Source organism: Leopardus geoffroyi, chromosome E1 (genome assembly GCF_018350155.1).
Source record: "Leopardus geoffroyi isolate Oge1 chromosome E1, O.geoffroyi_Oge1_pat1.0, whole genome shotgun sequence".
Taxonomy (NCBI): Eukaryota; Metazoa; Chordata; class Mammalia; order Carnivora; family Felidae; genus Leopardus; species Leopardus geoffroyi.
Genome location: NC_059330.1, coordinates 1,672,645 through 1,696,977, shown reverse-complemented (window position 1 = coordinate 1,696,977; position 24,333 = coordinate 1,672,645). Strand labels below are relative to the sequence as shown.

The following is a 24,333-nucleotide window of genomic DNA, read 5'->3' as shown; positions in this document are numbered from 1 at the left end:
GAGCCAGCCAGGCGCCCCATCCCTATGATATTTTTGCCACTATTTTCGACACACGGAATTGTATAAACGTAACATCAGGAATACCTGTAGACTACCCCTCACGTGCTTCTTTTTCTCTTTACTCACCTGAAAAGCAGACCCACCTGTCAGACTCAGTGCCGATGAACCTGTAGACAGATACGTAGATTGCTCTGGATCCCACTCTGCCTGTGGGGGCAGGGCTGAGTCCCTCTCAGGGCGGGCAGTGGGAAGGCCCTCGACTGGGGGACACGATATTGCTCTGACAGTGAACGTCACTTCTGGCCATAAGCTATAAAGCCCAGCACGGAAACCAACTGTACCGAACCTGTCAAAGGAGGCTGCAGGGATGCAGGGATGGGTGGTTCGGTTGGTTAAGCGTCCAGCTTCTGCTCAGGTCACGATCTCCTGGTTCGTCAGTTCAAGCCCCACATCCGGCTCTCTGCTGTCAGCTCAGAGCCTGCTTTGGATCCTCTGTCCTCCTCTCTCTGCCCCTACACTGCTCATGCCCTCTCTCTCTCTCTCTCAAAAATAATAAACTTTTTTTTTTAAGAATACTTTTGGGGCGGGGAGCCTGGGTGGCTCAGTCGGTTAAGCGGCCGACTTCAGCTCAGGTCATGGTCTCACGGTCCGTGAGTTCGAGCCCCGCGTCGGGCTCTGTGCTGACAGCTCAGAGCCTGGAGCCTGCTTCAGATTCTGTGTCTCCCTCTCTCTGACCCTCCCCCGTTCATGGTCTGTCTCTCTGTGTCTCAAAAATAAATAAACGTTAAAAAAAATTAAAAAAAAAAAAGAATACTTTTGGGGCACCTGGGTGGCTCAGTCGGTTAAGCGTCCAACTTCACCTCAGGTCATGATCTCACAGTTCGTGGGTTCGAGCCCTGCGTGGGGCTCAGTGCTGACAGCTCAAAGCCTGGAGCCTGCTTCAGATTCTGTCTCTCTCTCTCTCTCTCTCTGCCCCTCCCCCACTCATGCTGTCTCTCTCTCTCAAAAATAAACATTAAAAAAAATTTTAAATAGAAAAATAATAAAAGAATACTTCTGCAATGCTTACAAGCAACTATTACCAGGATTTCAAATATGCCTTCTGGAACACAGGAGAATGCAAAAAAAGAAAAAATTAATGAAAAGAGACAGAAAAATTAATGAAGAGACACATCAGAAATAACGTGGAAATGTTTTTAAAGCATTCAGCAAAACCAAATACGAGTTGTCACGTGTCCGTGAGTCCGAGGCGGGGCGTTGGGGGAAGTTCAAAGTATTTTCTTGCTCTAGGTACCCTCTGATTCAAGAGGCAAATTCTTCATAGGTTTTTTTCTCCATCCGGTTGTCTTATAAATAGGAGGAGTCCCTCCCAGAGTCTGGCATTCATCTGAGCAGTGAGCTTTCTGCACTGTCCACGTCTCTCTAGCGGCTTCAGTGGGCTGCTTGGAACAGCCACACGAGAGGCCACTGGCTGGACACGGCCGTGTGGCCGTGTGCGTGATGTTCTCAGGTGTCCCTCTGATGTCCTGTCACCCCGCCTCCACACTCCACATCCTACCTGGGCCTACTCTTTCCTTTCTGCTCCCCATGATGCCCACAGCTGGGTCTCACGCCCCCCGGGCCCTGCCCACAGCAGGGGCCTCATGAATGCATCTCCGTATGGAAAAAGATTCCCCATGGTGCAGTTGACAGAAACGCCTCTCAAACTGGCTCGCCAACACCTTGAAGGACCGATCAGGCTTCAGGCATGGCTTGATCTGCAAGTTCAGACAATGCCATCAGGACTGTTTGTCTCCAGCGTTTGCACCTTCCCCTCGACTGACTCCGCTCCCCAGCAGGCAGGCCTTCCCTTGTGTCGGCCACCACCAGCAACTTCAGCATCCCTGACAGAAACAGGACTTCGAGGACCCCAGGCCGACGACCCAAAGCAGAAACGAACTCTCACGGGAGCAGCTTGGATCCTGTGGCCATCACTGAATCAAACACTGAGGCTGGAGGCATAGACTGTTCTAATCAATCGGTCCCACCCTGAGAGACGGGCGGTGGCCTCACCAGGAGGAGGAGGGCTTGATAACCACACAGCGGCAGGAGATGTGGAGGGGACACCGAGGGTCCCCCGCCATCCTCTTAGTCTCTTTCCAGGAGGGCCCCTCCCCGGGGGACCACGGGGAAGGACAGGGCCACCGCACGTCTGCTTAGCGCATCCCTGCTTACAAAACACTTCTCACGCTGTCCCGTTGAATCCCCACGACCCACCACGAGTGACGGGGGGTATCACGACACCCCTTATGCCTGGGAGGCATCCCAGAATCAGGGCATCGGGGCCTGGGCTGTCACACGCGCGCGGCAGCAGGAGGGGGGGATGCAGAGGGGTGTGCACCCAGAGGAGGAAGCACACACTGACCTCAGGCCACTTCCTGTGTCAGGCTCCCCAACCTCCCACCGCCTCCCCCCTACCCCACGGCAGCAGCCCCTCCGCCTCTGCCTGCTCTCTGCCGGCTCCCCTGCCCTGCCGCTCTCCCTTATCTCTCTCCCTGCCAGTGCCTGCCACACCCCTGCCCCAACCTTTGTACCTTGCTCCTGAATTGATTTCCTCAGCCGGCCGCCGGCCGGGAGTCCCTGTGGCTCACTTTCACTCACCCGCTCTCCTCGAAAGCGCCCCACCATGTGCACCGGGAAGTGTGCCCGCTGCGTGGGCCTCACCCTCATCCCCCTGTCCCTGCTCTGCATCCTGGCCAACGCCCTCCTGCTGGTGCCGGGCGGCAAGACCACCTGGACCGACGGCCACCTCAGCCTGCAAGTGTGGCTCATGGCCGGCTTCATCGGCGGGGGCCTGATGGTGAGAGGCCGGCCCGGGGGCCGCTCTGCGGGGCTCGGATCGTTGGGGGGGGGGGGTGGGGAGCGGACAGCGGCCCGGGGAGGGGTGGCCGCGGCGTGGTGGGGCCCTGGAGCCTCCCCTCTGCCCCCTGAAACGGAGCACACCCGCGAGTCCTGGAGGAGCCCCGGGGTCCTGAGCTGAAGGTCCAAGGGAAAAGAGGAGGAAGGAGGGAGGGAGGGAGGACGTGCTCCTTGCGCCCCCCTCACCCCCCTCCCCCGTCCCTGCTGGTGCAGCAGATGCTGAGGACGCCTCCCTACAAGGGCCCGGTGCCAGGTCAAAAGTCTGGGCAGGATGACGAGGGACACGGAGGGTGGGTGCGGGGACACTGGGGCCGGGAGCACGGTGGCAGGGGGGTCATCCCACCTGTGGCCCAGTCCGTGCTCCCGGATGCCCACCCTGCACCCCACAAACTCAGAACCCAGGCCAGTGTGGCGGAGAAGGCACCCTGTGTCTGTCAGAAGTGGGGGGAGGGGAGGGGGGGCTCCAGACCCCATCCTCCGAGCCCTCCCTGTTCTGGAAGGTCAGGGTAGTTTAACATCCTCACGGGCCCCAAGACCAGAGGTCTCCCCAGCACAGCCCCCTACGTCTCCGATGGACGAAACTCCCAGGGACAGGGCTCACCTTTGCCTGTTTCTCTGGCCACAGTGACACTCCTCCCTCGCCCGGTGTCACACCCACCCCTCCTCCAGACCCAACCACCCTCCCCTCCCCACAATCCAACCAGCCTGCTTTGGGGGAGCCCCCTCCCCCCACCGAGGATGCCCCCCTACCCACGCTCACTCCCAGATGCGTTCTTCCCACCTCCAGGCCCTGGGCCACTCCTAAGCGACACAGGCCAAGTCCCTGCTCTCCCTGAAGCTGGGCCCGTGGTGGGGGACACACGCTATCGAGGAAGGGAGAAGGAAGCCCGGTGAGAGCACGGACGGCCTGCTTTGCTGGCTGCCGTGTGGCACCTGTTGTGTGCCGAGTGCCTAGTCCGGGGCCTTGGACTCGACAGGGGCTTGATTAATAGTCTGCGAACAAAGCAAACAAATGAGCAGGATTTCAGATCGGAGGTCTCACCGAGGAAAGAAAGCAGGACGCTGTCCCGAAGGGCTCCTTCCGAGGGCAGGCGGAATGCCACTGTTCACAGCGTCTTCTCTTTTCATTTTAATCATCACCTACTATCTCCTTTAAATTTCATCTGTAGGCAAGAGTGCACTTTTATCTTCTTTTACTGCTTATGTATTTTCGAGAGAAAAAGAGAGCAGGGGACGGTCAGAGAGAGGGGGAGAGAGAGAATCCCAAGCAGGTTCCACCCCGTCAGCACAGAACCCGATGTGGGGCTCGAACTCACAAACCGTGAGTACATGACCTGAGCCGAAACTAAGAGCCGGGCGTTCGACCGACTGAGCCCAGGCGCTCCTACTTTTATATAAAAAAAAAAAATTCGTTTTTTACTTTAAGTAAACTCTATGCCACACGTGGGGCTCCAACTCACAACCCCGAGATCAAGAGTCGAAAACTCTACCGAATGAGTCAGCCGGGTGCCTGTTTATAGCATTTTCAAGGAAGGCCTCGATGAGACGCCATCCGAGCTGCGACCCACAAGACAAAAGTGAGGAGTCTGCCCTGCAGACAGGGGACTGGGAAGTACGCAGCCTCAAGCTTGCACCTCTGACTGCGTGAGAGGCCAGTGCACCCGAGGTTTAATGAGATGAGATCCGGCGTGGACACCGGCCAGAGCACGTCCACCCTTGTGAGGAACGTGAATTTTTATTATGAAGTCAACAGGAAACCAGTAAAGGACGTTTTACCTTGTTTTGAGCCTTCGAAAAATTTTTTGAATTTTTTTTTTTAAGTCCTACAGCTAGATGGCCAGATCCTTAGTAGGCAGCTCAATGCGTTTTTACAAAGCGAACCCGCCCATGTACCCAGCACTCAGACCAAGACACAGGTCATTACCAGAATCCCAGACGTGCCTCCCTCACCAGGCGCTACCCCCCACCGACAAGAGTCCCCACTACGCTGACTTCTGCCCCGCAGGCTGGTTTGGCCCATTCAGCACTTTACACAAACGGAATCATACGGTGTAGTAATTTTGTGTCTGGCTTCTCCAGCTCAATATGCGTCTGTGAGGCTCCTCCTATCATTATACAGAGTTCTAGTCTGTTATTTCTCGTGCATTCCAGCCTGTGAATATACCACAATTCATTTAAACATCCTACCGTTGATGGATGTTTGGACAGGCTCCCAATTTGGGTTTATTACAAATAACGCTGCTATAAATGTTCCTGTAAATGTCGTTAGGTGAACTTATGTTTGCACTGCTGCTGGATGGATATTTAAGGGTGGGATTGCTGATCTTTTTTTTTTTTTAAACGTTTATTTACTTTTAAGAGAGAGAGAGAGTGCACAAGTGGGGGAAGGGGCAGGGGTGGGGACAGAGGATCTGAAGCGGGCTCTACGTTGACAGCAGAGGCCGATGTGGGGCTTGACTCACAAACCGTGAGATCATGACCTGAGCTGAAGTCAGACACTTCACTGACGGAGCACCCCGAAACTGCTGATTCTTAAGTTATGCAAGTATTCAGTGCTAATAGATCTTGCCAAAGCGTTTTCGGAAATTCGTATACCAATTTTATTCCCATCAGCAAAATATGAGAGTATTAGTAGCTCCATACCCTGCTGGATTTGAGAAGACCCCACTGGCAGGGCGCCTGGGTGGCTCAGTCAGTTAACTGTCCAGCATCGGCGCAGGTCATGACCTCGCAGTTCATGAGTTCGAGCCCTGTGTCGTGCTTTGTGCTGACAGCTCAGAGCCTGGAGCCTGCTTCCGATTCTGTGTCTCCCTCTTTCTCTGCCCTTCTGCCACTCGCGCTCGGTCTCTCTCTCCAAAAAAAAAAAAAAAAGATACCACTGGCTCCCCTGTGGATTAAGGAGTCAGTAGGTGAAGCAGAACCAGACTGAGGTCACTGAAGTTGTCCAGGAGAGTGGATAGTGGCTGAGAATGGGCCGGTGGCCAAGTAAGCAGATTTGAGCTATAATCCCAGCGTTTCCTTCTAGGCTTACAAAGATCCTTCTCTTGGCAGAGTAGACGTAGGCACAGAGTTAAGACAGAGGAGCTTGGACGAGAAAAAGAAACAAACACTTTGACTAAAAAAGTAAAAATCTCCAGCAGGTAGGTCATTCGAAACTGGTAAACCCCAAAGGCAATTCTAGATGTCTTCGGATCTACGAGCTTCCCAGCAAGCGTCCTACCCAGAGAGGCTAAGCCAAGAGGCCAGCGCTGGCCCTAGACTTGCCAAGAGTCTAGGCAAGGAAGCCCATCCAATTCTGCGAGTGTTTCTATGAGGTCCCTACGGATGAGACAACAGAACTTGAACTCTCAGCCCCTCCCCGAGAGAGGAACGCAACGCTGGTTCACGCAAGGCACAGATCCAGACAGCTGTGAAATTCCACAGATGGGCGCTGGGCAAAGAACTTGGCCTGGTACAACAAGATAATGCTAGAGCCAAAGTGAGAAGCCTCGAATGCCTTCTAGAGCTCAGCCCTGATGGGCTACTCTCTGAGGAGACCCTGAGGGATCTGAGCCAAGACCCATGGAGAGGCGTTTACTCTGGAGGTAGCAACATTACAGCGGAGTGCGCGGCAACGTGGAGGCACGAGAGGTATGGAAACCTGGCAGAGGGGCTGAGAACATCATCCTCGAGGGAGGGGGCCGGGGACTGACCCTGCAGACCAAGGAACAGACAGATTCAAGAACCATTAAAGGACAGGGCGAGAAGACTCGAGGTCTGGCTGGGTGTGAAGGATTCAAGTCGATCGGCCTGGGTGACCTACAGAATATTTCCACCGATGGAAACGAACAAAAAGTCACAGGGAGGCGAACTGGGGGAACCTGGGGGGGAAATCGTGAGGTCAGTAGGAGGCTGGCTGGGGTGAGTTAAAACCTAGACACCGACATGAACGTATCCTTGAGCAGTTACATTTGAAGCTGGAGGTGGGTACCGTTCCAGGCGACAGGTGACACCCTGAGAGGGGACGGGCTCTGTGACGAAGGCCACAGGGAGACAGGAAGACAGAAAAGGCCAGGGCGGTATGTTGGGGAGCCCTACACTTCCTATCAGAGCATTTGCTAACGCTCTCCTCCACCTTCCCCATAATCCCAGCTCGCCAGACCCTCCAACACCACGATTCCTTCCTGCTGCTCAGGGGACTTCTGGTCATTGTGACCGTTTACTCTGAGCCAGTCTTGACATCAGGCGGACCTGTTATTTCATTAATAAATCCTGACGGGACGCCTGGGTGGCTCAGCCAGTTAAGCGGCAGACTTTGGCTCAGGTCATGATCTCGCGGTCCGTGGTTCGAGCCCCACGTCGGGCTCTGCGCTGACAGCTCAGAGCTTGGGGCCTGCTTCCGATTCTGTGTCTCTCTCTCTGCCCCCTCCCTGCTCGCACTCTCTCTCTTTCAAAAACAAACATTAAAAACATTTTTTTAATATTTTTTATTATGAAATTTATTGTCACATTAGTTTCCATACAACACCCAGTGCTCATCCCAACAGGTACCCTCCTCGATACCCATCACCCACCCACCCCTCCCTCCCACCCAAAAACTTTTTTTTTTTTTTAAATAAACCCTGAGAACAGCCCTGTGAGGTGGGTCTGGAAGACCGAGAGATGAATCAATTCATGAAGGGTGTTGGCATGAACCCCAAGCCCCCTGACTCCGGTTCAGGAGGGCCCCTGCTGTGTGTCAAGATTTGCAGAGGACGTCCTGATATGGGGCCTTACCTCGTGGAGGCCATGTGAACACAGATAAGCAGACACGTAAATAATGATAAATCGAGGTAGAGCCCCAATGCACTACAGGGGCAGTAGAGAGAAGGTCTTCCTACAGTCCGAAGGGCTGAGGGCATCCTAAGCCCCCCCAGGAGGAGGTGAGCGCCGAGGCAGGAAGGCGCTGAGAACGGGCGGGGGCTGGCTGCCACACTGTCCTTCCTCCACAGGTGCTGTGTCCCGGCATCGCCGCCGTCCGCGCAGGGGGCAAGGGCTGCTGCGGCGCGGGCTGCTGCGGAAATCGTTGCAGGGTAAGATCCAAATCAGGGTGGGATTCGGGGTTCGGTCTCTGCACAGGTCTTGGTGACCTGAGGCCACGGTCCCCGGAGCCACAGGAGCTCCCCTGCGGAGTCCCGGGCGCCACCGCGCCCCTCCGTCGCCCCGCCAACTTCGGCCTCGGTGGGCCGGCGGTGGGGACCGCGAGCCCCGGGGACGTCGGCGGCCGCGGGCCCGCGGGGTCAGCTAAGGCCCAGCCCCGGGCCTCGCCGGGAGACGGATTCTCCGCGAGCCTCGAGCCGGGCGAGGGAAGGTGCGCGCACCGGCGGGGCGGGCGCGGCCCCGCTCACCGCGCCGCGCACCCCGCATCCAGATGCTGCGCTCCGTCTTCTCCTCGGCCTTCGGGACGCTGGGCGCCCTCTACTGCCTCTCGGTGTCGGGAGTCGGGCTCCGAACCGGACCCAAATGCTTAATAAACGGCCAGTGGGACTACCACTTCAAAGACGTCCCGTAAGGCTTCGCGCGCCCCCGCCGCCCCTCGCCGCCTGCCTTTGCCACCCGCATCGGGAACCCCGGCGGGGACCGAGGAGCCTGCCGCCCCCCACCCCCGCTCGGCGCCTGCGCGGGGCCGGGGCTGGGGGGGGGGGGGCCCTCCACGCGCCCTCGCTCTCTCACGTGACCCTGCCCCGCCCGCAGAGGCTCCTACTTGCGCAACCGCACGCTGTGGGACGCGTGCGAGGAACCGCCCCGCGTGGTGTACTGGAACGTGACGCTCTTCTCGCTGCTGGTGTTCGCGTCGTGCCTGGAGCTGGTGCTGTGCGGGGTGCAGCTGGTGAACGCCAGCCTCGGCGTCTTCTGCGGCGACTGCAGGAAGAAGGAGGTGGGGCGGCGCGGGGGGGAGCCGGGGCGAGGACCTCCTGGCTCCCCGGCCGCGTCCTCACCTCGTCTTTCCCGCAGGGCGCCCCTCGCTGAGGCCCCACCCGCCGCCCTGCTCGCTCCCGGACGCCGCCGGCGCTCCCCGCCCTGGAATAAACCTCTGAGCTCTCGTGCGCGTGCGCGTCTCAGGTTGCGCCCTCTGCGCTGGGGGGTCGGGGCGGGGGATGTCCCAAGGCCTCCAGACACGCCTGGCCTCGGGGCGCTCCTCTGTGGGCCCCCGCAAGTTTTCTTAACACGTAGTTACTGAGCCGTTGGCGTGCCCCCGAGTACGGTGGTCAGCAAGACAGGCACGTTCTAGGCGCTCAAAGAATTTCACGTTCCAGGGGAGTGAGATGGGCACGTTTTTTCAAAGGCAATAGATGACTTCCCTTTTTAAAAAACACGCCGGTAATGGGCTAGGTAGTGGCTGAGGGAGGGACTTTTTAAAATAAGATGAAGTCCGAGAAAGTGAAATTTGAAGCGGAAATTTGGTGAACGGCCTAACCGTCCGGATAGCCAGGGGGTTCCGGCAAGAGAGAAGCAAGCGTGAGGGCCCTAACTTGGAAATCCCGACATCAAAAGCCACTCTTTGACTTTTGTAGGGAAAAGAAGGAGAATGTGGAAAAGACAAGCTAGAGTAAGCCCTAGAAAATGAAAACTCAAGGTGTCCTAGCGTTTGGTAGAACCCAATTTGGCGGAAGTTTCTTAAATCTGAGGTCACCGGTGCTTCAGAACGGAAACAGTCTGGGCGCTTAACCAGGGCGATGTGTCTGCAGACGCCCTCAGAAAGACAGGGACTTCCTTAATTGCACGCAAAATTGTGTTTAAGGGCATTTTCCTGGGTTGTGTGGGTCCGTGACTTTCAGCGGCCTGCCTGGACTCCCCAGACCGAACCCGAATTTGGGCCTGGCCCAGTGGTGGGCTGGGAGGAAGACTAGGACGCAGTTTCCTCCACCCCTGAAACAAAGGAGACCAAAGCCAAGACAGAGAAGCTTTATTTATTTATTTATTTATTTTTTTAATGTTTATTTATTTTTGGGACAGAGAGAGACAGAGCATGAACGGGGGAGGGGCAGAGAGAGAGGGAGACACAGAATCGGAAACAGGCTCCAGGCTCCGAGCCATCAGCCCAGAGCCCGACGCGGGGCTCGAACTCACGGACCGCGAGATCGTGACCTGGCTGAAGTCGGACGCTTAACCGACTGCGCCACCCAGGCGCCCTAGAGAAGCTTTAATAGCGAGAGGTGGGACTAGCTTCGAGGCGGGCGACCCGGTCAACTCCGGCAGCAGAAAAAGCGCACGTCGTTCAGGGCGGTGTCGTCTCGGAGGCCCCGCGGCCGCTCGACCTTGGTCTGCAAACCGCACACGCCTTTGGGGCAGGCCTTACTCCATTCTCCAAAGTCGCCCCAGGCCAGGCCGGGCCCCTCCAGCTCCGTGCCGTCGGAGCAGCGGAAGCGCACGTTGTTGGCCGCCGTGTTGTCCCCGGGGGCCATGGGTGCCTCCACGCGAAGCGAGAAAGCCACGAGGAAGCCACCGCCGGGACACCACTGTGGCTCACTCCACGCGCCCCACCTACGAGGGCGGGGGAGAAGCGCTGCTTCCGCGGTTGCCCCGCCCCGCCCCCTTCCCAGCCCAGCCCCGGGGACGGGGGGGGGCTTGTCGCCAGTTGCTACGCGCCCCGGGGTGCGTTGGGTGTGGTCACCTGACCAGGGAGGTCTTCCACCCAGTCCCCAGGTCGACACTGCCCCACAGCCCCGGGGGGACATTCTAGCCCGGAGGGGGTGTGTGTGTGTCACGCAGGGGAAGGGCGTATCCGCATTCTCGGGGGCCCTTGGCCCGCGTCCCGCACCTGCCGGACTGGGACTCCACCACCTGCGTGTTGCGCTCCGCGTTCCCGCGTGAGCAGTGCAGTCGGATCCCGTTCAAAGCAGTGTCGTCGCCAGGAATGCCTTGGGGGGGCTCCACCTGGGTGGGGAGGAGAAGAAGGGTAAGGACCTGTGAAAAGACTGCCATCGTCTGTTCCCCAGCAGCGGGTGGGGAGGTGAGGGGATGTGCATCTTCCCCCTCCTCAGAGATCTCAGCCTGAATCCCCACCTTGAGCGAGAACCCGCTGGCGAAGAATCCATCGGGACACATCTCAGGCCAGGCCCAGTCGCCCCAGGGTCCCCCGTTGGTCACCTCGATGACCGACGTGTAGCCGCTCAGGTGGTCGGCGGTTGCATGTCCGTAGCAGGCGGCCCACAGCAGCAGCAGCAGCTTGGCTGAGGCACCCTTGTCCATCCTGCAGCCTGTGAGAGCCGGGCTGGGCCCCTTATGCAGATTTATACTACCTCTGCCCCTGTGAAGTCTCCGGTTACGGAAGGGCCTCCCGGATTAAGTGACACCCGAAACTAATCTGCTCCCAGAACCCTGCAGACTCCACTCTCTGCTCTGGGAGACGGAGGTTCCCCTCTCCGGAGGAGGAGGGGCAGAGAGAGCGGACCAGCTGAGTTAACCACCACCTACAGAGCATCTACTATAGGCCACGAATTGTGGTCAGCATTTTGCAGGCGTGTGTTAATCCCTACAACCCTTTAAAGGAGGTGCGAATGACCCTTCCTATTCACAGATGAGCAAAATGGGGTTTGGAAATGACAAGCAACTTGCCTAAGGTCACAGTCAGCAAGCTGGGGAACATTCCAACACTGGGAAGCGGGGAGCCCATGTCTAGGGTTGGAAGCAATGACTCTGAAATGCTGGGTGGGGGTTCTCCTGACCTCCAGGATTTGGGGGAGCATTCGAGGGAGAGATAGGGCAAGAATCCATGAACTGTGGTAGCTAGAAAGGATGTTGTTAGTGATTGGGGCCCAGACTCCCAGAGAATCTGGGGTCCCCCTTCCCCTGAGAAGAAAATACACAGACAGGAACAATTCCAAGAACTTTTACGGACAGGGGATCGAGAGCCCCTAAGAACAGGGGAGACTGTTTCTTCCCTTGCTTCCTGTGTCCTTTCCCTGAATGTTGTCTCTGCCATGACCACTAGGCGGACTCCTAACTTGGGGGGAAAAAAATGACTCTGATTTGTCATGAGGTCACCACCCAATGTGCCTGTCCTTCACGCTTTCCTGTGTTTATTCAATATATATTTATATACCAATAATGTGGTTTTGGCCCAGGCAATATTCTCAGTGCTGTAAATAGAACAGCAGCCAAGAAAATCAAGGAAACAGATGATAAATTTTCCAATGGATCTTGAGCTCTGTGAAGGCACTTTTGTCTTTTTGAGGCCTACTACAGGGCCTGGATGTGGAAATAGTTCACAAGGTTTGTTTTGAAGAATAAGGGGCAGGGGGTGGGTGTGGTGTGATGTGGTGCGTGCTTGGCTGGCTCAGTCTGTAGAGTGTGACTCTTGATCTTGGGGTCATGAGTTCAAGTCCCATGTTGGACATAGAGATTACTTTTTAAAAACTCTCTCTCTCTCTCTCTCTCTCTCACACACACACACGAATAACCAGCGAAACCAGAACCAACCTGGAGTTAAGAAAATAATAAGCCACAAAAATGCAACCGAATAAAGCCTAAAGTATAAAGCACCCAGAAAACAGGTCCCCTGGAGACAGGATAGAGAATTTAGAAGTGGGTGCTTCCGGGATCCCAGGTGCCCTACGTTTGACCTTCATAGGTTATGATTTATGAAGCAATTGTGGTAAGTTTTTCCACTTACAGTGTTTGCACGTACATTATCATTTAATCCTCGGATTCGAATGTGCAGTGGTGGGGATTCGGGCCAGTGCTGATGTAGGGCCCACATCATTGCTCAGTGTGTGTGTGTGGGGGGGGTCGTTCCCAGCCCAGCCTCTCTCACTACAACCTGGCCTACATGGAAGGCAAACGCAGAGACTTGCTAGGGAATCCCCCAAATCCTAGTCATCTGGTTTTGCACCGCAGAGATGCTGTCCTCTGGGGCAAAGGGCACAGGGGAAGGGGCCTTAGTAGGTTAATTATTAACCCTTAGCACCTCAGGGCACCTCGGACTTCTCTCCTGGAGGCCGAGGGACAGGTACTGGTTTGGGGCTAGCGAGGGGGCGGTGGTCCCCGCCCCAGCCATGGGGGTCGCGCTGCTAACACAGGTGTCTCGGCGCTACTTTCGCCACGCGATTCCTCTTGCTGTCCTCTCGCTGCTGCTGCTTTATCTCTGTGCTCGGAGCTTCCGTGAGTGGTCCCTTCCCTCATCTGCCCTGGGAGGCACCAGGAACCCAAGCGCTGGGGACCTAAGGCCCCCTCCTCGAGCCTTCACCGCTCGGCCTCGCCCCTCCCCAGGCGTCGTCTCAGGGTGCACGTCCTGGGCACAGTCCTGCAATCCCGAAGGACCGCCGCCTGTCCAGGTATGCTCGGGACAGGGCTGAGACCGAGAACTCCGGGCGGGACCCTGATGGCGGGAAGCCGGACCAGGCTGGGGGTCTGGGGAAGGACGGGTCCTGCTCCTCGTCTCCCCTCTCGCGTCAGCAGCCGAGTGCGGCTGGAGAGATCCCAGCCAGACCTTAGGAGTAACTTCTGTAGGGCCCGACTGGGCTGCTTGGCCAAGGAGGCCCAGCTGGCTAGGGGTTCTGCTCCCGCCCCCTTCCGCCCGTGTCTATCCCCAGGTCCGGTGGCAATCGGGCCCCCTGGAGGCCCCCAAGTGGAAAGAGCCTCCGTGTGAGGGCCCCCAGGGGGTGCTGGGCCGCGTGATGGAGCCGTTTCGCGCCAGTCTGAACCCCGAAGGCGACGTGGCATTGTCGCAGTACCTGGCCGGATGGAGGGCGCTGGTCAGGTAAGCGGCCTCCCGCCCCGCCCCCCGGGGCCCGCCCCCCAGCGGCTCCACCGCCCCTCCTCCAGCCCGCGCTCTCCCCCCCGCCACAGGTTCCTAACTCCCCTCGGTTCCATCTTCGCCTTCGCCACGGACGAGGCCTCCGCCAAGGTGACAGCCCTAGAGGCTCGGGTGCACGGCCCGGAGGCGGCGCACTACTCGTCGCTGGCGGCCATGGCGGCGTGGGAGCGGCGGGCGGGACTGCTGGAGCGGCCCGGGGTCGCCCCCCGAGACCCGGCCAGGTCCTCGGGCTCACGGACCCTGCTCTTGCTGCACCGAGCGCTGCGCTGGTCCCAGCTCTGCCTCCACCGGGTGGCGGCCGCGACGCCCGGAGGCCCGGACGCCGGCGTGCAGTGCGGCGACGCGTACCGCACGGCCCTGGCCCCGCACCACCCCTGGCTCGTGCGCCAGGCCGCCCGCCTCGCCTTCCTCGCCTTCCCGAGTCGCGGCCGCTGGCTCGGGCTGGCGTGCCCGGGGGCCGGGGAGACGGAGGCGCGGGCCGCGCTGGCGCGGGCGGCGGCCACCCTGGAGGCCGTCTACAACCGCACCCAGGGCCTGCTGGCCGAGCGCGGGCTGCTCGGGCTGGCCTGACGCCCGCCGCGGTCGGGACCCGCCACGTGGAGAGGGCGCCCCGCGTTCGGCCCGCCGCCCACCCGGGCCCGGCCAGGGGCGGGGCCGCCGCGGCCACGCCCACGTATGACGCCACGTCTGGAAGGCCCGCCCCCCGGCGGGGTGGGTGGGTGCCGAGCCCCTCTGTCTCTCCGCGGTCGCGGGACGCGGCGGGGAGGAGCTGTAGGGAATAAAAGCATTCTTTGGCCGCCGTGGATGTAGGGCGTCTTGTGTGGTGACGGCAGGCGCTTAAGGGAAATCGAAAACAATGGATGTGGGAAGATGTGTCATCCCTGTTCCCGGCAGCCGGGAGACTCACGCTCCCCCGGGGCCCCGTCTCAACCGCTCCCAAGGCCGCAGTCGCCAACGGCGTGCCAAGCCTCCGGCCCAGACCTGTGCGCGGAGCTCCGGCCCCCGCGCAGCCAGCTCTTTCCTGGACGCGCCCGCAGACCCCGCAGATGCAACACGTCCAACACGGATCCAGGCGCCTCCTCCGGGACGGCGCCTCTCCCCGCGTTCCCCGTCGCTGGGAATAAACGGCACCCTCCCCTGTCACCACCGAGAGCCTAAAACCTGTGCGTCAGGCCTCACAACCGAGCGGGCGCTCAGCTGAATAACGTAGGTTTTTTTTTTTTTTTTTAATTTTTTTTTTCAACGTTTATTTATTTTTGGGACAGAGAGAGACAGAGCATGAACCGGGGAGGGACAGAGAGAGAGGGAGACACAGAATCGGAAACAGGCTCCAGGCTCCGAGCCATTAGCCCAGAGCCTGATGCGGGGCTCGAACTCACGGACCGCGAGATCGTGACCTGGCTGAAGTCGGACGCTTAACCGACTGCGCCACCCAGGCGCCCAATAACGTAGGTTTTAAAAGACTCCTCGGTCACTCCCGCAACAATAGTGAGCGTGGCGGATTTCATACACTGGGAAGTCTCCAGTCGTGAGCCCGGCCCACTTTCCCCGCTGCACCCCAGAATCGTCTATACACACCGACTTGTTAGCCATCTTTGGCTGCATCCCTATGAGAAATAACAAACCTAACGTGTCCAAAACGGAGCTTCTACTACCCTTCCCTCCCCCAAATAGTCCCTTCACAGTCTTTCCTTGCTCAGTGAATGACCATTCCATTCTTCCAGGTCCTAAAACCAAAAACTTGTAGTCGCCCTGACTCTCCTGTTTCCCTTTCATCATACCCGCATCTAATCTGTCAGATTCTGACCATTCCACACTCACCCTTGTCAAGTCCAACTTTCTGTCTAGGACCTGGGTTATCCTAAGAGCCTCCTAGTTGTCTCTCTGTCCCACATTCGGTGTCCCTATTGCGTGTTTTTTCTTTTTTTCTTTTTTTCTTTAATTTTTAATGTTTCTTTTTGAGAGAGAGAGAGCAAGCAGGGAGGGGCAGAGAGAGAGGGGGACAGAGGATCCAAAGCAAGCTCTGGGCTGATAGCAGGTTGCCCCATGTGGGGCTCGAACTCACAAACCATAAGATCTGACCTGAGCCAAAGTTGGACACTTAACGGACTGAGCCTTCCAGCCCCCCCCCCATTGTGTGTTTTCAATAGAGCAACCAACGTGATCCCTTAAACATAGATCCCATTCTCATGCCACTTCCCCACTCAAAACCTTCCAATGGCTTCCTATTCCACTCAGATGAAAAAATAAATTTTAACTTGAGCAGGATATTTTCTGAATCCTATTTTCAGGTGAGAATGATGAAGAGCTTTGTAAAGGCCCTACGTGATCTGACTGTGTGCTAGCCAAATTGACCTCTTCCATTTTCACTGAGTATCTCGGGCATGATCCTGCCCCGAGATCTTTGTACTTATTCTCTCTGTCCAGAATGCTTTCCCCCCAAATAGAGAAATGACTTCCCTCCTTACTTTCTTCTGGACTTTACTCAAATGTCTCTTCAACACACACACACACACACTTCCTGTTTCCCTTCCCTGCTTTTTTTTTTTTTTCTTAATATGATTCACTACCTAATATGATGTATATTGTACTCATTTGTGGTGTTTTGTCTCTATCGAGAAATGTAAGTTGCATGGGGCAAGGAATTTCTGTCCGTTTCGTTCCCTGGTGTACCTCCAGTGCCTTAAACAGTGCCTATCACCTAGTAGACACTGAATAGCTTTTTGTTAAATGAATGTATCAGCACTAGAAATGGTTCAGATGGCTAGAGCCCAGAGTCAAAAATAAAAGAGAGGTTGCCCGCTAGTGTAAATGTATTTAATACTACTGAGTCCGACAAGAATGGTTCAAATGTTAACTTTTATGTCATGTTACTTATATTTTACTACAATAAAAATTAAGGGGCACCCGGGTGGCTCAATCAGTTGAGCATGCACCTTTGGCTCAGGCCATGATCTCGCGGTCCGTGAGTTCGAGCCCCGCATTGGGCTCTGTGCTGACAGCTTGGAGCCTGCTTCGGATCCTGTGTCTCCCCCTCTCTCTGCCCCTCCTCCGCTCATGCTATGTCTCTGTCTCTCTGTCAAAAATAAATAAACGTTAAAAAAAATTAAAAAGTAAAGAGGAGATGGGATTTTGGAAAGGTGTTCAGGAGCAAGTTCAAGAAGGTCCTTACAAGCTATCTTCTAGAGATAGGACTTTATCTCCAGAGTTCGTTTTAAGCAGGGGATTATTTAGATCAGTCTTTCAATTCAGAAACCAGCCCCGGCTGTGGTATGTAGAAGGTATGGCAGATTCACGGGAAGACCCCTCCACACAATAACGGCAGAATACACATTCTTCTTAAGGGCACGTATCATATCCTCCAAGAGAGACCACACGTGAGGTCACACGAAAAAGTCTCAGTAAATTTAAAAAGATTGAAGTCACGGAAGATCCTCTAAAATGAAATGAAGCTAGAAATCGATACCAACAAGGGATTTGAGAAATTCACAAATAATGTGGAAATGAAACAACACACTTCTAAACGACCAACGGATCAAAGGAGAAATCACAGGGCAGACATTTTGAGATGAGTGAAAATGAAAAGAAAACATACCAGAACTTAAGGACGCAGCATAAGCAGTTCTCAATGGGAAATGTGCTCTAAATGTCTGTGTTAAAAATGAGGAAAGATCAGGGGCGCCTGGGTGGCTCAGTCGGTTAAGCGTCCGACTTCAGCCAGGTCACGATCTCACGGTCCGTGAGTTTGAGCCCCGCATCGGGCTCTGGGCTGATGGCTCGGAGCCTGGAGCCTGCTTCCAATTCTGTGTCTCCCTCTCTCTCTGCCCCTCCCCTGTTTGTACTCTGTCTCTCTGTGTCTCAAAAATAAATAAACATTAAAAAAAATTTTAAAAAAAATGAGGAAAGATCACAAATCGTTAGTTGAATCTTCCTCAAGACACTATAAAAAGAGCAAGCTAAAACTTAAAAAAAAAAGGCCGAAGGAAAGAAATAATAAAGATCAGAGTGGAACTAGAAGACAAACAATACAGAGAAACAATTAAACCAGAAGTCGGTTCTTTCAAAAGATCAACAGGATTGGCGACCGATAGCTGGACCAAGACAGAAAGAAGACTCCCATTACGAAAATCAAGAATGATAGAGGGGTCATTTCTACCAAACTTACGGAAATAAAAAAGAGTATAAGGGAATACTATCAACAATTGTAGGCCAACGTAGATGACATAGATGAAATGGAAGATTCCTAGGAAGACACAAACTACCAAAACTGACTCAAGAATAAACAGAAAATATGAGTACACCTATAATAAATAAAGAGATCAAATTAGTAATTTAAAAAGTTCCCACAAAGCCCAGGACCAGATGTTTTCACTGATGCATTCTACCAAACATTTAAAGAAAAATTATGGGGGGGCACCTGGGTGGCTCAGTCGGTTAAGCGGCCGACTTCGGCTCAGGTCATGATCTCGCGGTCCGTGAGTTCAAACCCCGCATCGGGCTCTGTGCTGACAGCTCAGAGCCTGGAGCCTGTTTCAGATTCTGTGTCTCCCTCTCTCTGACCCTCCCCTGTTCATGCTCTATCTCTCCCTGTCTCAAAAATAAAATAAAATGTTAAAAAAATAAATAAAAAGAAAGAAAGAAAGAAAGAAAGAAAGAAAGAAAGAAAGAAAGAAAAATTATGGGGTGCCTGGGTGGCTCAGTCAAGTGGCCAACTTTAGCTCAGGTCATGATCTCACACTTTGTGAGTTCGAACCCCGCATCGGGCTCTGTGCTGACAGCTGGGAGCCTGGAGCCTGCTTGGGATTCTGTGTCTCCCTCTCTCTCTGCCCCTCCCCCACTCACACTCTGTCTCTGTCTCTCAAAAAGTGAATAAACATTAAAAAAATAAAGAAAAATTAATGTCCGTCCTTCAGAAACTCTTAAAAATAGAAAAGGAGGGAACACTTCCCTAGATGAGGCGAGGATTACCCTGATACCAAAGATACTACAAGAAAAAACAAGAAACTACAGAACAATACATTATATGAATACAGGTAAAAAAGATCTTTAACAAAATACTAGCAAAACACATACAAAACAGATTGTATACCATGGCCATTTGATTTTTTTTTTTAATGTTTATATTTAGTTTTGAGACAGAGAGAGACAGAGCGTGAGTGGGGGAGGGGCAGAGAGAGAGGGAGACACAGAATCGGAGGCAGGCTCCAGGCTCTGAATTGTCAGCACAGAGCCTCATGTGGGGCTTGAACTCATCAGCTGCGATATGACCTGAGCCTGAGTCAGAATCTCAACCGATTGAGCCACCCAGGCACCCCTATGGTAATTTGATTTTTGATAAAGCTGCCAAGACCACTCAAAGGGAAAAGAATAGTCTTTTCAACAAACAGTGCTTGAACAACTGGATATCCACTTGCAAAAGAAGGAATTTGGGGGGCGCCTGGGTGGCTCAGTCGGTTAAGCTTCTGACTTCGGCTCAGGTCATGGTCTCACGGTTCATGAGTCTGAGCCCCACGTCAGGCTCTGTGCTGATGGCTCAGAGCCTGGAGCCTGCTTCCGATTCTGTGTCTCCCTGTCTCTCTGCCCCTCCCCCTGCTCACACTCTGTCCAAACATTAAAAAAATTTTTTTTAAAGAATGACTTTGGGCCCCTACTTCCCTAACATTATATACAAAGATGAACTCAAAATGGATCATAGACCTACAGATGTAAGAACTGAAACTACAAAACTCTTAGTAGAAAGCATAGATGGAAATCCCTGTTGCCTCAGATTAGGCAAAGGTCTCATGGATATAACGACAAAAGCACAGGTAACCAAAGGAAAAATAGAGAAACTAGACTTGATCAAAATTTAAAATGTTTGTGTTTCAAAGAACACCAACGAAGGAAGTGAAAAGACAACCTATAGTATAGGAGAAAATACTTGCAAATCATATATAAAGGCATATCATATACTATGATAAAGGCATAGTATCTAGAATATTAAAAAAGAACCCCTACAATTTAACAATAAAAAGATAACCGAGGGATGCCTGGGAAGCTCAGTCTGTTGAGCGTCCAACTCTTGATGTTGTCTCAGGTCATGATCCCCGGGTCGTGGGATTGAGCCCTGCGTTGGGCTCAGCGCTGAGCCTGGGGTCCACTTAAGATCTCTCTCTCTCTCTCCCTCCCTCCCTCCTCGGCTCTCTCTCTCTCATAATCATAATCATAATCATAATCATAATCATAATCATAATCATAAAAGGTAACACAATTTGGGGATACCTGGCTGGCTCAGGCGCTGGAGCATGCAGCGCTTGATCTCTGGGTTCTGCGAGCCCCAGTTGGGTGTACAGATTACTTAAAAAAATAAAAATAAAACGGGCTAAGGATTTGAATAGACATTTCTCCAAAGAATATATACAAATGGTCAGTTAGCACATGAAAATATGCGCAACATCGCCAATCATTAAGGAAATGGGGGGGGAACACAGAAGGTGCCACTTCACGCCCACTCGGAAGACTAAAATTAAAAGTGCACGGAGGCAGTGAGGATGTGGGGAAGTTGGAATGTCACGATGCACACAGGGCTGGCGGGCATGTCAAACCGGGCAGCTGCTGTGCAAACTGTCAGTTCTTCGAAATGCTAAGTATCGTTTCTGCATCAGCCAGCAATGCTACTCCTGGTATATACTCCGACGTCCATACCTAACAGAAATGAAAACAGCGCTGTCACTCTAACTGAGACACGCTCGCGTCTGTCTCCAAAACTCTGAACCGCGACGCCCATCGCAGTTAAGTCGGTCCCGCGCAGAAGCGGAGGCCTCGCACGCCGGCCGGGGCGCTTTTCGCCCTGTCGGCTTCCCACGCTGCCATCAAGCGCTCACTGTCGCAAAAGACCCGTCCCTGCGCGACTCTTTCCCCTTCCGCCGTCAACCGTGACTTCGCCGCGCCCGCAGACGGCTTTACAGCACGACTGGAGAGAGCGTGACAGAGCGCTTTACGACAGTCGCTTTGTGGCAGTGGCTGAGGAGGAAGATGGCGGCCGCCTTAGTATCCGCTGGAGGAGCGGGGTCTGTCCCAGCCTGGGGTCCCGAGGCTATTGCCCCCGACTGGGAAAGCCGGGAAGTCTCCACAGGGGTGAGGAGACACCCGGGGTTCGGGAGATGCGCACGAGGCTTGATGCGATGGAACGATGAGGGCTGAGGGGGCTCGGCGAACTGGCGGCGGGGGTGGGAGGTGGTGTGCTCTGTTTCAGCAGGAAAGAGGTATCCTGAAGATGCTGGAGAGCGGTGGGAGGTGGAGGGGAGGCTGAAGAGTGGAACGCTGGCATTTTGCGGGACGCGGGGCGGGGGGGAGTTAAGGCCGGGATGGGCCTCTGAGGATTTGAGGATTGGGATTCTGGTACTCCGCGGCGTGTTGGGGCCCCCACGAGATTTTTGATAACGGGTCGGTGGCGCACGACTTTCGGACTCCAGGGACCGCACTGAGGGATCATTGAAAGTTTGTGTGTGCTGGATAATGGGAAGCGGCCCAGATTCACCCCCTTTTCTCGTTTCTCGCAGACCACTATCATGGCCGTGCAATTTGAAGGGGGCGTGGTTCTTGGAGCCGACTCCAGAACTACCACCGGGTGAGCTCAGGACACCTGCGTGGCAGGTCATCCCCTCTCTCCCTTCTCTCCTTGCCTGACAGTCCGTCCTTACCCTCCACAGTCCACCGTGGGAAGGGAGGTTTCTTCCCTTCTTGGAGATAAGGATCTGTTCCAGCTCCCACTCCTTCCCAGTTTCCCTTCTCCCCCTTGGCTGAAATGTTTGCAAAAGTCTGGTCTCCAGCTAGCTTCCGTTTGGGTGAGAACTGATAGGAAATGCCGGAATGCCTGTTCTGAGCCCTTGGAGTGGGTAGTAATGGGATGGAGGTGGGAGGCCAGCGGGATCGCCCCCTCACTGCTCTGCCATCCTGCAGGTCCTACATTGCCAATCGAGTGACTGACAAGCTGACCCCTATTCATGACCGTATCTTCTGCTGCCGCTCTGGCTCAGCAGCAGATACCCAGGCAGTAGCTGATGCTGTCACGTATCAGCTCGGTTTCCACAGGTACCTGTGGGCAGGGGAGGAGCAAGTATCTGAAGGGAGTCGGGACCTGGGATGCTAAATGGTCTAACTCCCAGATCCCGACACTGCCTCTCCTGTCACTCTCCTCCCCCTCTAGCATTGAGCTAAATGAGCCTCCGCTGGTGCACACAGCCGCCAGCCTCTTTAAGGAGATGTGTTACCGATACCGGGAAGACTTGATGGCAGGAATCATCATTGCGGGCTGGGACCCCCAAGAAGGAGGGCAGGTGAGACACCCCCAACCCCCATCAGAGCCCTGGAGCCATGCCTTTGGTCCTGTCCCCACCGCAGCCATTTTCTGTTTGTCTTCCCAGTCTCTACCTCCCTTACTGTCAACTCATCTCAGACCACCCGCGTGGGCGGGTGTATGTACGTGTATGGCAGAGGGTCCAACTGGTGACTTTTCTCCTCCTTCCCTCTGGCAGGTGTACTCGGTGCCCATGGGGGGCATGATGGTAAGACAGTCCTTTGCCATTGGGGGCTCTGGGAGCTCCTATATCTATGGCTATGTCGACGCTACCTACCGGGAAGGCATGACCAAGGAAGAGTGTCTACAATTCACGGCCAATGGTGAGAACTTGGGTTTCTGGGCCTGTGAACGTCAACCCTCTTATCCAAGCCAGGCCAACACTCCCCATTCCTTGTAGTGATCCCAGCACCTGACCCTGACCCCAGCTTTCTTCGTTTGTTCACAGCCCTCGCTTTGGCCATGGAACGGGACGGCTCCAGCGGAGGTGTGATCCGCCTGGCAGCCATCGAGGAGTCAGGGGTGGAGCGGCGGGTACTTTTGGGGGACCAGATTCCCAAATTCACCATCGCCACGTTACCGCCTCCCTGATTCCTAGAATTCTAGGATACAATAAGAGACACCCCATAGCGACATAAAATTCAATAAACACTTTGTCAAAAAGAATCTGCTTTGAGGTTCCTTTCCTGACCTCAGGCCTCAACTTGTTCGGCCTACGCCCGCCTGTACGGACCACTGCTCTGAGCTGGGGGGGAGTTGGAGACAAACTTTGGTGAGAGTGGTTTTCAAACCTCTTTCTCCAGACCATCCCACCACACTTCCTTTCCCCCACCACACCCAGGTCCTTGGGGCACCAAGGTGTGGTTGAAACGGAGGCTCCCACCTGATGACCAGCCCCTTCCCTGTTCAGGCGCAGGGTGGGATTCAGAATCCTGACTGTCCCTGGGGTTACCTCCCCTCAGCCTGCCTCCGGCTCAGGCTCACGGTCCCCTCTTTCCACACCTGTCTCTGTCACCTCATCTTGCCAGGAGCAGCACTGTGGCTACGGTGGCTTTGGGGAGAAAGATGGGCCTTGTTTGCAGATGGAGTTTAAGACGGATGTCGGGTGGGTGGGAGAGGACGGCCCCTGGGAGTTCTGTGGGCCCGCTGTGAACCCCACGGAGGTGTGATGGTAAATCAGTCTTTAGCTGCCTGGATGGGAGGCTGAGAGTAGACTCTGGCCCCCCGAGTCTGTGCCCACTCGGGCCAGGGGCCAAAAGGAGTTCAACGGTGCTTGTTAGCGGTGCCTGGCTTTCTCAGCCTTGCCTCGATTTTCCTCCACTCTGTGGATAAGGGAACTGAATACCACATTCGAAAACTTTGTTCTAGAATATGATCCTGCCCTGGAGACTCTGGGAGGTTACACGGGAGGCTTCCTGAGGAGGTGGGTAGGTCCGGGATTAAGTGGAAAAGAGCAGAGAAGGCCCTCTGATCCCAAATATACATACCTCAAACTTAAAATAACCCATAGACGACTTGATTTTTTTTTGCAAAACCTGTTTACCCGGTCCTCTTTCCTCAAGGCGTCTTGGATTCCTCTCATCCCCTTACACTCTGCATTGAGCCTGAACACTCCCCACCCGCTTCCTGTCACTGGCACGTTGCTCTTCCGTAAGCAATGTTACCTGAGTTTCAGGGGCACCACATAGCGATTCGACAACTCTGTGTGTTTGCTACGCTCACTCCACAGCCCCGTCTTGATCCAAGCCACCATTGTGCCTTGTCTGCCAGATGGCAACAGCCCCCTCCGTGGCCCTGCTGTTTCTACACTCCCCTTCTATAATCTCCCATAGAGCAACTGGAGTGATTTTTTTTTTTTTAATGTTTTATTTTATTATTATTTTTTTTTAAGTTTATTTATTTTCAGAGAGAGAGGCAGTGTGCGAGGAAGGAAGGGGCAGAGCGAGAGGGAGAGAGAGAATCCCAAGCAGACTCTGCAGTCGGCACAGAGCCTCATGCAGGGCTCAAACCCACGAACTGTGAGATCGTGACCTGTGCCAAAACCAAGAGTCGGACGTACAACCGAGCCACGAGGGGCCCCAACTGGAGTGATCTTTAAATGTAAGTGAGAACATGTTCCCCTGCTTGACCTGGGATGGTAAGGAGGGTCTACGATAACGTTTTACCTCCTTACCATGGTCTCGATGACCCAACAGTTCCCCCAATGTTGACGCTCTAGTCACTTGTTTTTTTCTCTTCCCTTGGACCTCAGGGCATTTGCACTTACACTGGCTGTTTATCTGCCACAGATCTCCTCTTCCTTGATTTAAAAAAAAGAAAT

At 54.8% G+C, this 24,333-nt stretch overlaps 4 protein-coding genes and 1 long non-coding RNA gene across 7 annotated transcripts; 3 read left to right on the top strand and 2 right to left on the bottom strand.

The window, feature by feature from the left end:
* Positions 1–2,440: 2,440 nt before the first annotated feature.
* TM4SF5 (transmembrane 4 L six family member 5) lies at positions 2,441–8,963 on the top strand. Of its 2 annotated transcripts, none has more exons than XM_045490130.1 (5): positions 2,441–2,839; positions 7,869–7,949; positions 8,288–8,424; positions 8,611–8,725; positions 8,872–8,963. In XM_045490130.1, exons 1-5 carry the CDS (start codon positions 2,666–2,668, stop codon positions 8,884–8,886), a joined length of 522 nt encoding a protein of 173 aa, XP_045346086.1. In that variant the 5' UTR covers positions 2,441–2,665; the 3' UTR covers positions 8,887–8,963. The 2 variants fall into 2 exon arrangements, with proteins under 2 accessions (XP_045346086.1, XP_045346085.1); XM_045490129.1 differs by having other exon boundaries at positions 8,611–8,794.
* Positions 7,562–8,733, bottom strand: LOC123604272. Its single transcript, XR_006715277.1, has 2 exons — positions 8,621–8,733; positions 7,562–7,930 (listed from the first exon to the last, which is right to left on the bottom strand). It is a non-coding gene; the product is annotated as an uncharacterized LOC123604272 (long non-coding RNA).
* Positions 8,964–10,057: 1,094 nt separating the features above from the next.
* On the bottom strand, positions 10,058–12,241 carry VMO1 (vitelline membrane outer layer 1 homolog). Its single transcript, XM_045490128.1, has 3 exons — positions 10,924–12,241; positions 10,679–10,794; positions 10,058–10,401 (listed from the first exon to the last, which is right to left on the bottom strand). Exons 1-3 carry the CDS (start codon positions 11,107–11,109, stop codon positions 10,104–10,106), a joined length of 600 nt encoding a protein of 199 aa, XP_045346084.1. The 5' UTR covers positions 11,110–12,241; the 3' UTR covers positions 10,058–10,103.
* Positions 12,242–12,298: 57 nt separating this feature from the next.
* GLTPD2 (glycolipid transfer protein domain containing 2) lies at positions 12,299–14,470 on the top strand. 2 transcript variants are annotated; one of them, XM_045490127.1, is made up of 4 exons: positions 12,301–13,020; positions 13,129–13,193; positions 13,452–13,618; positions 13,708–14,470. In XM_045490127.1, exons 1-4 carry the CDS (start codon positions 12,915–12,917, stop codon positions 14,243–14,245), a joined length of 876 nt encoding a protein of 291 aa, XP_045346083.1. In that variant the 5' UTR covers positions 12,301–12,914; the 3' UTR covers positions 14,246–14,470. The 2 variants fall into 2 exon arrangements, with proteins under 2 accessions (XP_045346082.1, XP_045346083.1); XM_045490126.1 differs by having other exon boundaries at positions 12,299–13,193.
* Positions 14,471–20,626: 6,156 nt separating this feature from the next.
* On the top strand, positions 20,627–22,679 carry PSMB6 (proteasome 20S subunit beta 6). The gene is made up of 6 exons (XM_045490125.1): positions 20,627–20,791; positions 21,217–21,284; positions 21,617–21,748; positions 21,864–21,993; positions 22,192–22,336; positions 22,462–22,679. The coding sequence occupies exons 1-6, from the start codon at positions 20,690–20,692 to the stop codon at positions 22,602–22,604; spliced, it is 720 nt and encodes a 239-aa protein (XP_045346081.1). The 5' UTR covers positions 20,627–20,689; the 3' UTR covers positions 22,605–22,679.
* Positions 22,680–24,333: the final 1,654 nt, after the last annotated feature.